The 14,426-nt window shown below is 38.5% G+C and overlaps 3 protein-coding genes across 4 annotated transcripts; 2 read left to right on the top strand and 1 right to left on the bottom strand.

The window, feature by feature from the left end:
* The first annotated feature begins 3,302 nt into the window (after positions 1-3,302).
* On the top strand, positions 3,303-8,716 carry LOC103959440 (protein FAR1-RELATED SEQUENCE 11). 2 transcript variants are annotated; one of them, XM_048566418.1, is made up of 4 exons: positions 3,303-3,460; positions 4,263-5,300; positions 6,023-6,466; positions 7,451-8,716. In XM_048566418.1, the coding sequence occupies exons 2-4, from the start codon at positions 4,305-4,307 to the stop codon at positions 8,066-8,068; spliced, it is 2,058 nt and encodes a 685-aa protein (XP_048422375.1). In that variant the 5' UTR covers positions 3,303-3,460; positions 4,263-4,304; the 3' UTR covers positions 8,069-8,716. The 2 variants fall into 2 exon arrangements, with proteins under 2 accessions (XP_048422375.1, XP_048422376.1); XM_048566419.1 differs by having other exon boundaries at positions 3,304-3,464.
* A 531-nt stretch (positions 8,717-9,247) lies between these two features.
* On the top strand, positions 9,248-11,098 carry LOC103959441 (COX assembly mitochondrial protein 2 homolog). The gene is made up of 3 exons (XM_009371786.3): positions 9,248-9,534; positions 10,471-10,575; positions 10,683-11,098. The coding sequence occupies exons 1-3, from the start codon at positions 9,490-9,492 to the stop codon at positions 10,794-10,796; spliced, it is 264 nt and encodes an 87-aa protein (XP_009370061.1). The 5' UTR covers positions 9,248-9,489; the 3' UTR covers positions 10,797-11,098.
* Positions 11,099-11,430: 332 nt separating this feature from the next.
* Positions 11,431-12,298, bottom strand: LOC103959483 (increased DNA methylation 3-like). The gene is made up of 3 exons (XM_048566329.1): positions 12,127-12,298; positions 12,014-12,062; positions 11,431-11,878 (listed from the first exon to the last, which is right to left on the bottom strand). The coding sequence occupies exons 1-3, from the start codon at positions 12,293-12,295 to the stop codon at positions 11,731-11,733; spliced, it is 366 nt and encodes a 121-aa protein (XP_048422286.1). The 5' UTR covers positions 12,296-12,298; the 3' UTR covers positions 11,431-11,730.
* Between the last annotated feature and the right edge of the window lie 2,128 nt (positions 12,299-14,426).

Raw genomic sequence — 14,426 nt, 5'->3', positions numbered from 1 at the left:
CCATTCTTCAAGATCAAGCCCAACGCCCCCTTGAAGATCCATTCATCAACTGTTCATCCTTAGATCAAGCCCCGACGGCCATTTGGATCAACAACTCATCCACAAATCTACACCCTACGAAGATAGAATCAGATGATCAAATTACAAAGAGATTGTAACCCCAAAATCATTAAATACAAAAAATATATTTTGTACACGTATTCTTGTTTCTTGTTTCAGGAATTTTTCGTGTTCACAGTTATATTTCTTTATTATTATTTTTTTCAAAATTTTCATCTATAAAAGTAAAATATTACAAGTTACTATAACAAAAATAAGTTGTTTGATTGGGCAAGCTTTTTTCCTTACCTTCAAAGGTCCTGAGTTCGATATACGTTGGATGCGTTTTTGTTATCTTCTTTTTATGTTTACAAATTTGCAAAAGCTAAAAAATTAGAAAAGCAATATCAAAGGGATTCAAACCGAGCCCATGGGTCATAAGGTAGAAGAGCTAAATCGCTAGAACCACATATAAGATTGTCCTTTGCATCTCATCTATTTATATGCATCTGTATACATGTAATGAAAATTTGGGGGCCTGTCCAAATCAGAGGCCCTGTGTGATGGCACCTTTTGCACACCCTCAGGGCCGGCTCTGTTTGTATATGCCATGTTTGTTTTGGAATAAGCTAGCTCCGTCACTATTCATGGCTAGCGATAGCAAATAGATACTATGTTGCTTGATCGTATTGGTCTCGAAAGTTGCAATAGCTAGCTGCGGCAGTTTGATATGTACTTGGTTGTTTTTCTAATCACTGCTTGTGCATCATTCGACCTAACTACTGTAGGCAAAATGGCAGTTGTTAAAGAAAAACAAAAATGTGAACCGCTCCGAAGAAAGACTAGTTGTTAAAGAAAAACAAAAATGTGAACCGCTCCGGAGTAGGGGGGGAGGCATTTAATAGAAAAGGGCAACGCTAGGTTTCCAAAATTTACAGACTAAATTTTGGAAACTAAAGGCTATGGAAGAGAAATAGATTTGTTTTTTGTGAACTTGTACAGAACCAGTGGCGTAACAAAATAATAAGAAACCCATAAAAGAAGCTTGAAAAAAAAAAAAAAACGACTTACTAAAAAAAAACCCGAACTCCTATCCCTATTTTTCTTCCTGTGCTTTGGTCTTCTTGGGCTTTTTGGATTAAACTTAATTCAAATGGTTTGTGTAAAGGAAATCGTGGTCCAGCTTCTTGTGAATGAATTTTCAGGGATTGTCATGGTCATTGCAACTCTTGTTTTGGTGGTTTCTGCCAAGGAATTGGTCGTTGCAACTCTTTTTTTTTTGCATAATTATCAACAATTTTAATTGGTCTAGAATTTGCACATCAATGGGGTTGGCATTGTCTTTGGTTGGAAAGTGACTCTTCTATTGGTGTTTTTGCTCTCCAATCGACTGATTTTGGTCTTCTTTGACCACTTCATACGCAATAGTCTATTTGATTGGACCGCATTTAGAAGATGAATTTCAACAACTCTCACATACATCGCGAAGGGAATGTTGTTGCGGACAAATTTGCTAATATGAGTTTCTTCTCCAACTTTGGTATGGCATGATTCCGTTCCGTTAATAGCTCATGCCGATTTGTTTTTGGACTATATTGGCTTTCCTGATTTCCGCTTCTCAAATTAATTTACATCTTGGTACACATGTTTGTCTCACTTTTTTATTCTTAACCTTATGATGTTGTTCAATCTGTTTTGCAAGTTTAAACCATTAGGTTTGGCATTGGAGGGGTTATGTTTTATATCCCCCTCTTTTCTTGTACTTTATTTTTTTCATTGTTAGAAGGGTAAAATTTAGGTCCTCTTGTTTTTCATATGCTTTTTTATTCTCTTTTCTTCTTTTTTATTTTTATTTTTTTGTCACAAAGACAACTTTCATTACAATAAAAATTAGTACAAGGCCCAAAAAGGACCGGATAAACAACTACAGGCAAAGTAAAAGGCCCAAGCGAAATGAGCGCAGTAACCCAAGATACAACAGAAGGCCCACACAAGCTTAGGCCTGAAGGTAGCAGAAAACAAACAATAAAAATCCCTAATCTCCAACAGCAAAGACCACATCACCGCCGCCATCACATCCTCTGAGAAAGTCAAACTCCAAATTGAGAAAGTATACATCAAATCCAAGTTCCCTCACAAACCCCTGCAAACATATACAAACAAAGTAACATATGGGAAGAAGGTGAGGCTAAGGGGTTATGTAAAATACCCAACACTTGGCCTCGATGGAAATTCAGCATGCTGGTTGGAGGAGGGGAACTGAGGGAGGGAAGTGGATCTGATATCCAATTTTTGGTCAAAGCCTGCCAATCAAGCACATGGTGGGATGGGGATAAAGTATCACAGCTAGAAAGGAGGGAGAAAGGGATATATAAGACATAAAGCAGTAAAAGCAGGGGGAAAAGGCCGGATAATGGAGAAGAAGCCCTGGATAGTTGAGACTCGGATCAAGGAAAACTGAGATTAAACTCAAGGAAGGGAGAAAACTGGAAAAGATGAAGGAAGAGGAGAAGGGAAGTAAGGAAGGGGGAGGAGCAGAGGAGATGAAGGGAAGGAAAAGAAGGAAAGTGCAAATGAAAGAGAACTCCAGAAAACTCAAGAGGAAAAGAAGAAAAGAAGGAAGGAAGGGAGGATGCCTCCGGCACCCAACCCAAAAGCTAGGGCTGACAGCAAAGTTGCTGGAAGTCTTTCACAGAGACAATTTTAGAGAGAGAAATTGGGAGACTTTTTAAAGAGAGACTCGATTGTATAATAGTGAAGTAAGCTATCAACCCAAATTAAAATTCTTGATTTGCTGTACACCGATCATACCTTAATTAATAAGAGAAATGTTTCTAATAATAAATAAAGACAATGAATTTGTAAATAGTTTGCATATCACAGACAAATTTGGAGTAATACCAATTTAACGACGATCTATTATAGCCAAATTCTTTATCTTTTGGGGATCGAAATCTACAATAACCTTACTTAGTATATGATACTCGCGCTGATAATGTGAATTTGCATCCCTTTTGTATGTTTAGGATGCGACAACCACCAACGGGAAAAAAATTAAACGAAATCTCAAATTTACAACTCCGCTGTTAAAGTAAAACTGTAACGTATCATATTGTGATTGTGTCGCACTTGGCAACCCCATAACATTGGGCCAAGCAACTCTACCACAAAAATACGACCCAACCCAACTGACAGCTGGCCCCAAATAGCTTTTGAGGCCCATCGACCACCAAGCTGCCTACCCCCTTTTTTTCCCGTGTTTTTCTCTGTAGTCCGTGGAGGCAAGCGTGGAGGACCTGAGACCGACGCACGCAGCAGCAGCAGCAGCAGCAACAGCAACAGCAGCTCCCTGTCATTTGTGTGTGGATTCAGCTGCTGTATTCGTAGCAAATAGCAAGTCAAGGAATCCAATTTCCCAAGGGTAGGTGTGTGTGTTTATATGACTATGATCCTCCTTCTATATGAAATCCACACGTATATTTGCTTCTCAATTTTTGGGTCTTCCTTCTCTTGTAGCAATCGTCTTCCAGATTCAAAACCCATTTCGTCAATTTCCCCAAATTTCGTGTTCTCAATCGAAAATTTGAGTTGGGTATTTATTTATATGACCAATATGTCAGGATAAAAAAAGAGGTTGGTGTAGTTTCTGCAGGTGTCTGTAGATTTGGAGTCAATTGGGGTTAAAAGATGTATCCTCCATTAACGTTACACAAGCACCCCATGTGTGCACAAGTGACTCCTCCTTCCCCTTTGCTTTCTTCATCTTTATTTGTATTTTTAGATGTATAAGATAAAAAATTGCACATCACTTCAATGGAATTTTGAGTCCTGAGCCTCCGTCTAAGTACTTAGTGCGCTAACCGAAGACTTGGCGCAAAATCGAGCGCAGTGGCATAGGCTTGGTTGTTGTTGTAACATTTTTTTAGTCAAATGATAACTGGTACTTATTAAATTAATCGAATGTGAATCGATACATTGACATCTTCAGCTAAGATATTGATTTTGGTTTTGGATCATCTCTATATGTGTAGTTGGGCTGTGTAGTACCATAACTAAAGATTTCTTCATCTATTTTCTGTTGTTATTTTCGTATTAAGCGCATATTTGTTAGTTTCAGTTTATTATGCTAACTTGGGCTATCTAGTAAAAGTTTTTCCTCCTATCATATATTCATGTACTGGGTTGATTCTGTAATTAATACTCTTCCATTTCTTTCATATCAGATAAGCAACCGTTAGAGTTACACTAAGCTGAAGAATGACAATATGATGTCTGAAGCCGCAGGACTTAGGAATGACAATATAATGTTAGTGGTTTATGATGATGCTTCGGATCAACGATCGTTGTCTTTGGATGATACCAGCAGCACTGAGGAATCGCCTGATGAGACCAGGCTTTCATTGGAGACCACAAATGATCTAACTCCATATATTGGACAAAGATTTTCTACTCATGATGCAGCTTATGAATACTACAGTGAATTTGCTAAGAGATGTGGATTCTCAATCCGGAGGCACCGCACAGAGGGAAAAGTTGGGGTAGGAAAAGGAATTACAAGACGCTACTTTGTCTGTCACCGTGCTGGAAACACCCCCATCAAAAACTCCAGTGAGAGTAAACCTCAAAGGAACAGAAAGTCCTCCCGATGTGGATGTCAAGCTTACATGCGGATAAGCAAGACAACAGAATTAGGAGCACTGGAATGGCGTGTCACAGGTTTTGCAAACCACCATAATCATGAACTCTTGGAACCAAACCAAGTTCGTTTTCTTCCTGCTTACCGAACTATTTCTGAGTCTGATAAGAGCCGGATACTTATGTTTGCCAAGACAGGAATTTCGGTGCAGCAAATGATGAGGCTCATGGAGCTGGAGAAGTGTGTGGAACCAGGGTGTTTACCATTCACTGAAAAGGATGTTAGGAATTTACTCCAGTCATTTAGGAAATTAGATCCAGAAGAGGAGAGTATCGACTTGTTAAGAATGTGCAGAAGTATCAAGGAGAAAGATCCCAACTTCAAATTTGAGTACACCCTCGACTCAAACCACAGATTAGAGAATATTGCATGGTCATACGCATCATCAGTCCAGGCATATGAGTCATTCGGTGATGCCGTGGTGTTTGACACTACTCACCGCTTAACTGCATTTGACATGCCACTTGGGATATGGGTTGGAATAAACAATTATGGTATGCCTTGTTTTTTCGGCTGTGTGCTTCTACGAGAGGAAAGTTTAAGGTCGTTTTCGTGGGCGTTAAAGGTAAGAGTGACCATGTTTATTTTTCATCTTCATAAAATCTGTCACATCACTTGTATACTTTACAGAGGGATACCGTAAGGTTATCTTGGACAAACCCGTTGATAGGTACTTAGTTTAATTTGGACTATGACTAATACATTGTTGATACTGTAAGTAACTTGGTCTAGCAAATGAATTAGGATTCTCTTTTGTGACACAAACAAAAGCCATGGAAGCATGTGACAGTGTAAACCAGGGAAGCATGTGAGAGTGTAAACTTAGTTTCTGAAATAAAGGGCATCAATAGGATGGGTGAGAGGTGAGAAAGCTTAAAGTGTAATATTAACGATTGGTCAGTCAGTTTTTGGCCAACCATAAGAGATGTTGCTTAGGTGATTGTGGTTCATACTTAAAGCAAGGGACTGATTCTTTTTTTTACTTTTTTTCTACTTTAAATTTGAATCATTTTTAAGCAGTTTTGTAGTACAATTGTATAATGCGAGGGACCAAGTCCTTATCAAATTTATGGCAGTTTAACTAATGAAGTTGGGGACTTTTCTTACCCCCTAGTAAATGCCAACAATCATCTCCTCTTATGTGTTCTGTATATCAGTCTTTTCCTGATAACCAGTTTGAACTAAAACTTATATGTGTTGAAATCTTCTTATACTCATGATGAATGTCTGGCATCTGCAAAACTTCATCACTCTCAAGTTTACTTTGGTTTTCTTTTTTGTATGAAGGCATTCCTGAGCTTCATGTATGGGAAGGCACCACAGACAATATTAACTGACCAAAATGTGTTTCTGAAAGAAGCAATAAGCATGGAAATGCCAACTGCTAAGCATGCACTATGCATATGGATGATAGTGGCAAAGTTTCCCTCCTGGTTCAATGCTGTTTTGGGTGAACGTTACAATGAGTGGAAGAGTGAGTTTTATCGCATATACAATTTGGAGTCCATAGAGGATTTTGAGCTAGGATGGAGAGACTTGGTAAATTCTTTTGGGCTTCACTCTAACAGGCACATAGTCAACTTGTATGGCCTACGTTCGTTATGGGCATTACCGTTCTTGAGAAGCCATTTCTTTGCAGGAATGACTGCAATTGGACAGTCAAAGTTCATTAATGCATTCATCCAACGATTTTTGAGTGCACAGACCCGACTTGCACACTTTGTTGAACAAGTATGTGTCCCGTTGCTCAATTTACAATCAAATTTGAATAATTCCATTTATTATTTACTCTTAACTCTTGTTTGGTTAGAAAGTCTGGTTATACTCTGATTCATTTTAGTGTCTTGCTTGGTCAAATGTTAGGGTAGGATGATATTAACATAGGAAGATTGATATTTCAGTATTAGGCTATTTATTCAAAGTGGTTTTGTAATTCTACCTTGCCTAAGATTTTGTAGTACATCAGAACATGGAAATTTGTGTGTGTTTCCATGTGTCAAACAACATCAAAGCACACACAATTTTAATAAGTCAAAAACTGTAACTACAGAGGAAGAAGTGTTGAGCTACAATAATATTCTTCCTGTGGTCAATGTGTTATCTACCTTTGACCCCGGACATGCTTGAACTTTAAAAAAAAAATTCTTTGGAACCTGTGTTTTGTCAAATAGTCCGTTTAAATGCGCAATTTTTCAGCTTATATGGAGGTTCTATATAGTACGCAATTCCAATAATGAGGGTAAAGTGGAAGTTGATGAATGTTAACCTGCTGAGTGCTGACTGTACGGTAAACAATGTTTTCCTGTGACTGCTTCATGCTTGAATGACAAGCATAGCTCCTTCTACTGATTTCTCGTGTGGTTTACGTACCTATCACAGTTGATTTTCTACACTTAAATGAATGTGTTGGTGGATGGAACGAAGTTGTACCTGTCATTAAGTTTGTGGAAGGTAGTAGTCTACTTTTGGAAAACCCATTTTGCTGGTATTTAGGAAATAAACTTAATCGAGAATTAGAGTTAGCCCAAAGCTTATTTAATATACATGTTGGTTAATGTGCATTTAGGTGGATGTATTATTGGATGCACATTTAAGGAGTCATGTCCCTTTGTGAAGATGCATGAGGCATATCTTATGATGTATGAGGCATCTCTCGTTTTTTTTTAATTCTTTTGTGTTTTTGTCCTCAATTTTTACTTCGATTTGCACGAGCAGGTAGCTGTTGCCGTGGATTTTAAAGATCAAGCTGGAGAACAACAAACAATGCAACAGAATCTCCAAAATATTTGCCTTAAAACAGGAGCGCCTATGGAATCCCATGCGGCCTCAATCCTTACTCCTCATGCTTTCTCTAAGCTTCAAGAACAACTTGTTTTGGCTGCCCACTACGCATCTTTTCAGATGGAAGATGGTTTTCTTGTGCGACACCACACAAAAGCTGATGGAGGTCGTAAAGTGTATTGGGTTCCTCGGGAAGGCATCATAAGTTGCAGTTGCCATCACTTTGAGTTCTCTGGAATTCTCTGTCGGCATGCACTTCGAGTTCTCTCCACAGGAAATTGCTTTCAGATACCCGATAGATATATTCCTGTGCGATGGCGCCGGATCAGCATGCCTTCTGCAAAACTCCTTCAGAGTGCTCCAAGTGAACATGCAGAAAAAATACAGTTATTGCAGAATATAGTCTCAACTCTTGTAACAGAATCTGCCAAGTCTAGGGAGAGACTAGATATAGCAACTGAGCAAGTCTCCATTCTCTTATCTCGTATACGAGAAGTGCCTGTTTCGTTGCAAAGTACAAGAGAGATTTGTTCTACGCATAGGAATATTTGATTCATACATACAGATAGCATAGTCCAAGCTCTCATGGACAGCAACGCTTGTCAAGGTTTGCTAAAGAATGTAAGTCGGACAGGCTTGGAAGCTGCAATTTGCACCAGAGGCTTGGAAGCTGGTATGTCTGATAAAGTTGTTGCTTGACCTTTTTGTAGTTGTTTTGGTATCCATGTGATGATGGTTGTAGAAGGACTTGGGTTTTTTGGACTTCATTTCGTATGCCCTACGGCCGATGGATGAAGACATTTCTGCTAGTTGCCAGTCGGGACACAAGAATGCGGATACATAGAGGCACAGTTGTTTTGAAGCAATGGACGGATGTTTCTCCCTCAGTTGATTGAGTCGGAGTGTCTCAACACCAGAAAAATAGAACGCAGTTCCTTGTCTTCATGAAATAGGGACACCAGAAGAAACAAGGTTGGATTGGTTACCAACAACTGGAGCACCCTGGAGATATTTGGAATTGACAATAACATGCCGTGGTGCACGCCAACTAAAATCATGCAAGAGGATTGTAGCTCAAGGCGATTAGAGCATTTACTAATGTATTTGATGTTCTTTGTTCGATCCCGCACTCCCAATATCACTTGTATCTTGGAAGACAAAACTAGGAATCAAAATCGAACCTCGGCAACTTCGAATGGATGCCACATCTCTGCATCTTCTTCATTTTGAGAGAGAGAGAGAGAGAGAGAGAGAGAGAGAGAGAGAGGAGAAGGAAAAAAAAAAAAAACAACCTGTGATTAAAACAGAATTAGTGCTCACAGCTCGTAACCACATATAAAGTGGGTCAATCAAGTCTAGCACAAAAACACAGCCCAACCCAGCTTACAGTTAGACCCAAGCAGCTTTTAAGGCCCATTAACCACCAAGCTGCCTACCTATGTTATGTTATGCCCCTTTTTTGTTAATTGCATTTTACACCACAGGGTTTAGGCTTCGTTAGTAAAAATGAGTTACGAGATTTCAATTTTCGTGTATTACACAATGTGATTTCAAAATTGTACCAATTTAACTTCTCTTTAAGTTTCACATTCTAATTAGACGTTACAGAGTGATTTAATTGGTGCCATTTGAAAATTAATGGTATTACTTTGCGAAAATTGAAATCTCAAAACCTAATTTACAAATGACTCCAAAAGTTTTGGTGTAAAATGCAATTAACCCTTTTTTATACAAGCGATGTGCATTTTTCTCTGCCGTCGGTGTAGTCAGAGCGTGGCGAACCTTAAACCTCTAGTTTATGCGAAGCCTGAAGGAGGAGGACCTGAGACAGACACACGCAGCAGCAAATCGCAAGTCAAGGAATCCAATATCCCATTTCCTCAATTTGCCCAAATTTCGTCTTCCATATCGAAAAATTATAGTTTCTGCAGGTTGCTGTAGATTTTGATTCAATTGGGTGTTAAAGATTAAATATGCATCCTCCATTGACGCTACACAAGCACCCCATGTGTGCACAAGTGAGTTCTCCATCCCTTTTCCTTTGCTTCTCTTTCTCTTTAATTTTTTATCAAATTTTTTATATGATTTCGGAATTGGATCGTCTCTGTTTGTGTGGTTTGAGAGTCATGATTCACTGCCTGAATTGCTTTGGCGTCTCATAGATTGTATTCAACTTAATGGGAAACTGAACCTGTAACTAGTTGTGTCTTTCTGTGCCAAATTGCCAATACAATTACAAACAAAAAAAAGCAATTGAAGTGTTTTTTTGGAAGATGTGCTTCTAAGCACAAGTGCTTTTTGAAGAAGCATTTTCAAATGGGTAGTCTAAGGGTTCGTTTAGAAGGGATTTTAAAATAATTAAAAACGTTTTTGATGAAAATATTTTTGAAATCAATCCATAGTAAAAATACAAATAAATCTTGAAAAAATGCTTTCTACAAGAAGCATATAACTGGTCCTTCTTGCATAAAGCACATTGCTTTGGGAACCTAAAAACACTTTCAGTTATTTTTAAAGCATTTCCAAACGAATTAGGAGGCTTGCCAGTGTGTAGCCCAGCTAATGTTTGATTTCAAATGGAGAAAAATTGACAACTTATAGACAAGAGTTGCGTAACCTAATTCATTCATTATATAAACACGTATGGAGCTACATATACGCAACCAAATAGATGAGTTATGTATCAGGATTTGCCAGTTCTGTTATAGCTGGATACAGTTTGGGGTTACAATTTATGAGGTTAAGGGAAGATGGTTTTGATCAAACATCTCTCGTAAATCTGCCAAGAAAAGTCATAAAAGTTGTTATCTTGACACGAAAAATACCGTCAAGACTCCCATCTTGAGGTCTTAGATGGTTTCTGGTGTAGGAAGTTTCAGTTTTTGATATTCGAGTTATGAAATTAAGCAGCAAGTTGATATATTTATTTTATTTCTCTTTGTGTGCGGGTGTAGATCATCGAGGAGTTTCAGAAGTGTCATGTAGACCATCCTATTGCAAAATTCTTTGGTGAATGTACAGACCTCAAAATACAGCTCGACCGTTGTTTCCGACAGGAAGTAAGTCTTAGTTATCTGAGTCTTTTTATTTCAAAAATAGAAACTGATAATTGTTGTGGAGTCTTGTTAATTATTTTGGGGTAATAGCTTTGGAATTACTGCAACAGAAAGCTGTGAAGAGGAAGGCAAACTTTGAAGAGAGTAAAAAACTCAAGGAAAGGCTACAAACTTTGAGGAAGGAAACTGCTGAGATAACCACTGAGAGTTCTGTACAGGCTTAATAGCAAACCAAGGCATTCTTTTAGCGACGGAAAAAAGGCGCAATATCAGGTACACTTCTTATAGACGAATATAATGTAGTATGTTGCTTCCACAGATTAGTGACATGACAAGATACTCCTCAATGTCGTGTTGCTGGCGATGCTGGCCTTTATTTTCTTCATTTTGTCGAACTTGTGTCCGAATGGTCTCTTTCGTTTGAGGGAAACAAATGTACAAGAGAATGTTTCAAAATAATTTTGAAGTTTGAGAAATATTATTCGTCGAAAATAAAAGTAGGATTCATTTTCAGTCGTAGTTTCAATGGAACTGTGTTATATGTTGAATAATACATGAGCAGCTTCTTTAAATTGCAAATCTTTGTCCTCTTGAGATATGTATGCTAAATCATAACTAGAAGTTTAATCTACGTTACTTGGGAAAACTTTGGCGAATGGCATCGCTTGAATTTCAATCCACGACCACCACTAGTGTCGTTTCACTGCTTTCGCAACGACATTTTGAAGGATCGCCTTACCTTGTATCACCAAGAGACTCGTACAAATGCCACAATGCAGAGCTTTAAATGCAGGCGCTCTAGCTTCATCAGAGACTGGCCAGCACCTTATGGGAAGAATTTATGCTAACGGAAGCAAAGAAAGTTAAAAAAGTGAAACAAGATTAAAGATAATTTTGAATCACTCTGAAGGCTTCACACGCGTTCTTTATTTCACAATACGAAAATCCTTCTGCTGGAAAACATTCTCAAAACTTAAATCCTCAACCACCCTTGACGATTTAAGTTACAGTAGGAAATTAAAAGACAAACCCTAGATCGAAGGGCTGAAACACCATTGGAATTTGTATCACTCCTGTTCTCCATCGGACCATCGCCAGTTACATCTCCGTCATCATTGTTCAACTCAATTACACTAGCTTTGGATGTGCTTTGATTTTTCACTTTTTGCTGAATTTGCTCGATTTGAGAACAACGATCTCGAGGAGTCCATCATGCTGGAAATGAGGAGAAAAGAGACGGGGGTCAACAGGTCCGGGAAGACTGAATGAAACGGCAAATGGTCCAGGCGGGCATAGTTGCTGGACTCTCATATGTTACACAGTTGATGAGTTTCTCAAAAGTTCAACACCGTTCATGACTCCTTGTATATGAACCCTTCCATCACGTTGGATAACACATTTTATGTTACCTGCGACAAGAACCAAAAGCCCGATTAATTACCTACTACTTCCTACTTGGTCGCTGAGATTTGCATCTTGGACAACGTTAACTTTAACAAACACACCAACAACTATGAGGATTGAGAACTGAAAACGAAAATGAAAACGTATTACCTCGATTCGTTCGAAGACCAGCAAGTGCAACTCGAGCAAGGTAGGCAGCTTCGCTCTCGCCAATGTCGACAACACCGCCATTACCTTCCTTTGCAATTGCTTTTCCGGTGAAAGCAACGCCCGACTCCTCCGAATGTGGACGACGATTCCCGACATTTTCTGCTCGCATCTTGATCACTGAAACTAACTAGGATCAGATTTCATTGAAATATTTATAATGCAGCACGGTAGGAAAAACGTAACAAAACAATAAAAATTGTGCACAAATGCAAATCGTGGGTTGCCTAGGTGGTTCGGGTATTCCTCTTCAACTCACTGTGTCCGGATTCAATCCTCTTCCTCCCATTGGCGTAAATTAATGTAGATGATCACTTTTGCGTACAAAAGTGTGCAATCTCACATGTGAAATTAAACAATGTGAAATTTATGCATGCCGTTGCCTATTACATTAAAGAAAATTATAATTCCGCAATCCAAAATTGTGTTATGAAATTTCATACCGGCGTCGCCAAAACCGAGGGAAAATAACGGAGAATCTTCGAATACACCAAAAAATGAATGGGTTTCTGAACAATCCAACACCCCAGGTCCTCGGATTGGTGGTGGGTTCGTCGGGTCGCGGCAAAATTAATCCGGGCCGGATCCTAGTGTTTTGGACAGAGTGAATTTTGAAAAGCAGATTTTCCAATTTGAACACGGGCCGGGTCTAGATTTGGTAACTAGGAAAATGGGTTGGGCCAGCACACAATTTTTACGTTAATTGTAGTGGGAAGGGTGTTTCCATTGACATATATTAGAAATAAAATATTCATTACCCACCTATGTCAAATGTGAAATAATTTGTTGACCTTAAACAAAGAGAAGTAAATATTATTTAAAATACAAAAAGAAAATAATAAATTAAACAAAATCACCTCAACTATGAGTCGCATAATAATCTCATGCTCCATGTTTTGAACATTGCAATATTATACATCATCTTATAACTTTGTTGCAATGTCATACCTCCATCAACTTTTCTATTAAATGCTGACGTTGCAAGACTGGAGCCCACTCATTAGCCAAATGAAATAAAAAATTAATTAATTAATAATAAATTATTGTTATTTATTTAACAATTAAATTTCATTAAAAACAAATAATTTTATGGACCCCATGTTTGTTTAACAATTAATTTAATAGAAATAATAATTTTCTGGGCCCCCACACCCAATCTCTATTTTTCTCCCTCAAGCTCTCCCTTATCTCCCAACTTGCGTCTCTTTCTTCATCCGTAGCCGCATGTTGCACTGCTGCAGCCTATGCTCCGTTTAACCTCAAATCTCTACCAAAACACATGAAATTTATCTCAAAATGGAGATCACAAAACAAGGAATAGAAATATACCCTTTTTAGGCCAAGTTGTGGCCGAATAATGGCCTGAGCTTGTTAGCCCAAAACTGGGTTTGTGGTTTCTCGCGAAATCGAGGCAAATTCGAGCCTCTCATGCTCGAATCTGAACCTCAAGATGAAGGCGAAGTGATATGTGGTCCTAGTCTCATCCAATCTGATGAGGAATTGACAGATTTTTCATCGGAATACCGTGAGGTGGTGACGGCTTCCATTTGTGTTGGTGTACAGAGAGAGATTAGATAAAGTTGGGACTTGAGCGTTGAGGGAGAAAAGAAGAGAGGGTGACACGATTATGGTGGTGGTCTGGAGGGTGGCCGTTCTTTGGGGGTCAGCTTCTCTGTGAACACAGAGAAGTAAGAGACGGTGAGAGTTGGTAGAGAATGGAGATTTTGAGGGAGAAAGAGAGAGATTGGGGATGGGCCCACAAAATTATTTTTTTAATTAAATTTAATTGTTAAATAAATAACAATAATTTTTTATTAATTCATTCATTTTTTATTTCATTTGGCTAATGAGTGGGTCCCGTTCCTGCCACGTCAGCATTTAATAGAAAAGTTGACGGAAGTATGACATTGTAACAAATTTATAAGATAAGATATGACATTGCAATGTTTAAAACATAAGGTATAAGGTTGTTATGCGACTAATAGTTGAGGTGATTTTGTGTAATTTATCCAAAAGAAAAACGATTGTTTGCAACTGCAAGTAATTGTGCTTCAAAGAAGCATTGGACTTGTATTGTTAGCAATGTTGAGTGGTACCTTTCTAAGAGTGTATCAAGGCTTCCACTGTACAAAATTCAATTGTACCATGTTTATAATCGTACTTGAAACCACACCTTTGCCTTCGCTTTCCATGACAATGCTCTTCTAAGGTCCTCTTTTTTAGGATCTGTGAGGACCACTTTT

The sequence above is a fragment of a genome, unplaced genomic scaffold (assembly GCF_019419815.1).
Source record: "Pyrus x bretschneideri cultivar Hongxiangsu unplaced genomic scaffold, Pyrus_bretschneideri_v1 Contig41, whole genome shotgun sequence".
Lineage (NCBI taxonomy): Eukaryota > Viridiplantae > Streptophyta > Magnoliopsida > Rosales > Rosaceae > Pyrus > Pyrus x bretschneideri.
Note: the sequence above shows the minus strand (reverse complement) of the source record. Positions and strands in the feature narration are given on the sequence as shown.

Excerpts from the sequence above, each read along its gene's own strand:
- LOC103959440 (XM_048566418.1), top strand. The coding sequence starts at position 4,305 with ATGATGTCTGAAGCCGCAGGACTTAGGAATGACAATATAATGTTAGTG. Across the intron at positions 5,301-6,022 it reads CGTTTTCGTGGGCGTTAAAG|GCATTCCTGAGCTTCATGTA; the intron begins GTAAGAGTGACC and ends TTTTGTATGAAG. Across the intron at positions 6,467-7,450 it reads TTGCACACTTTGTTGAACAA|GTAGCTGTTGCCGTGGATTT; the intron begins GTATGTGTCCCG and ends TTGCACGAGCAG.
- LOC103959441 (XM_009371786.3), top strand. The coding sequence starts at position 9,490 with ATGCATCCTCCATTGACGCTACACAAGCACCCCATGTGTGCACAA. Across the intron at positions 9,535-10,470 it reads AGCACCCCATGTGTGCACAA|ATCATCGAGGAGTTTCAGAA; the intron begins GTGAGTTCTCCA and ends GTGCGGGTGTAG. Across the intron at positions 10,576-10,682 it reads ACCGTTGTTTCCGACAGGAA|AAAGCTGTGAAGAGGAAGGC; the intron begins GTAAGTCTTAGT and ends TTACTGCAACAG.
- LOC103959483 (XM_048566329.1), bottom strand. The coding sequence starts at position 12,295 with ATGCGAGCAGAAAATGTCGGGAATCGTCGTCCACATTCGGAGGAGTCG. Across the intron at positions 12,063-12,126 it reads TGGTCTTCGAACGAATCGAG|TTAACGTTGTCCAAGATGCA; the intron begins GTAATACGTTTT and ends TGTTTGTTAAAG. Across the intron at positions 11,879-12,013 it reads GACCAAGTAGGAAGTAGTAG|AGTCCAGCAACTATGCCCGC; the intron begins GTAATTAATCGG and ends GTAACATATGAG.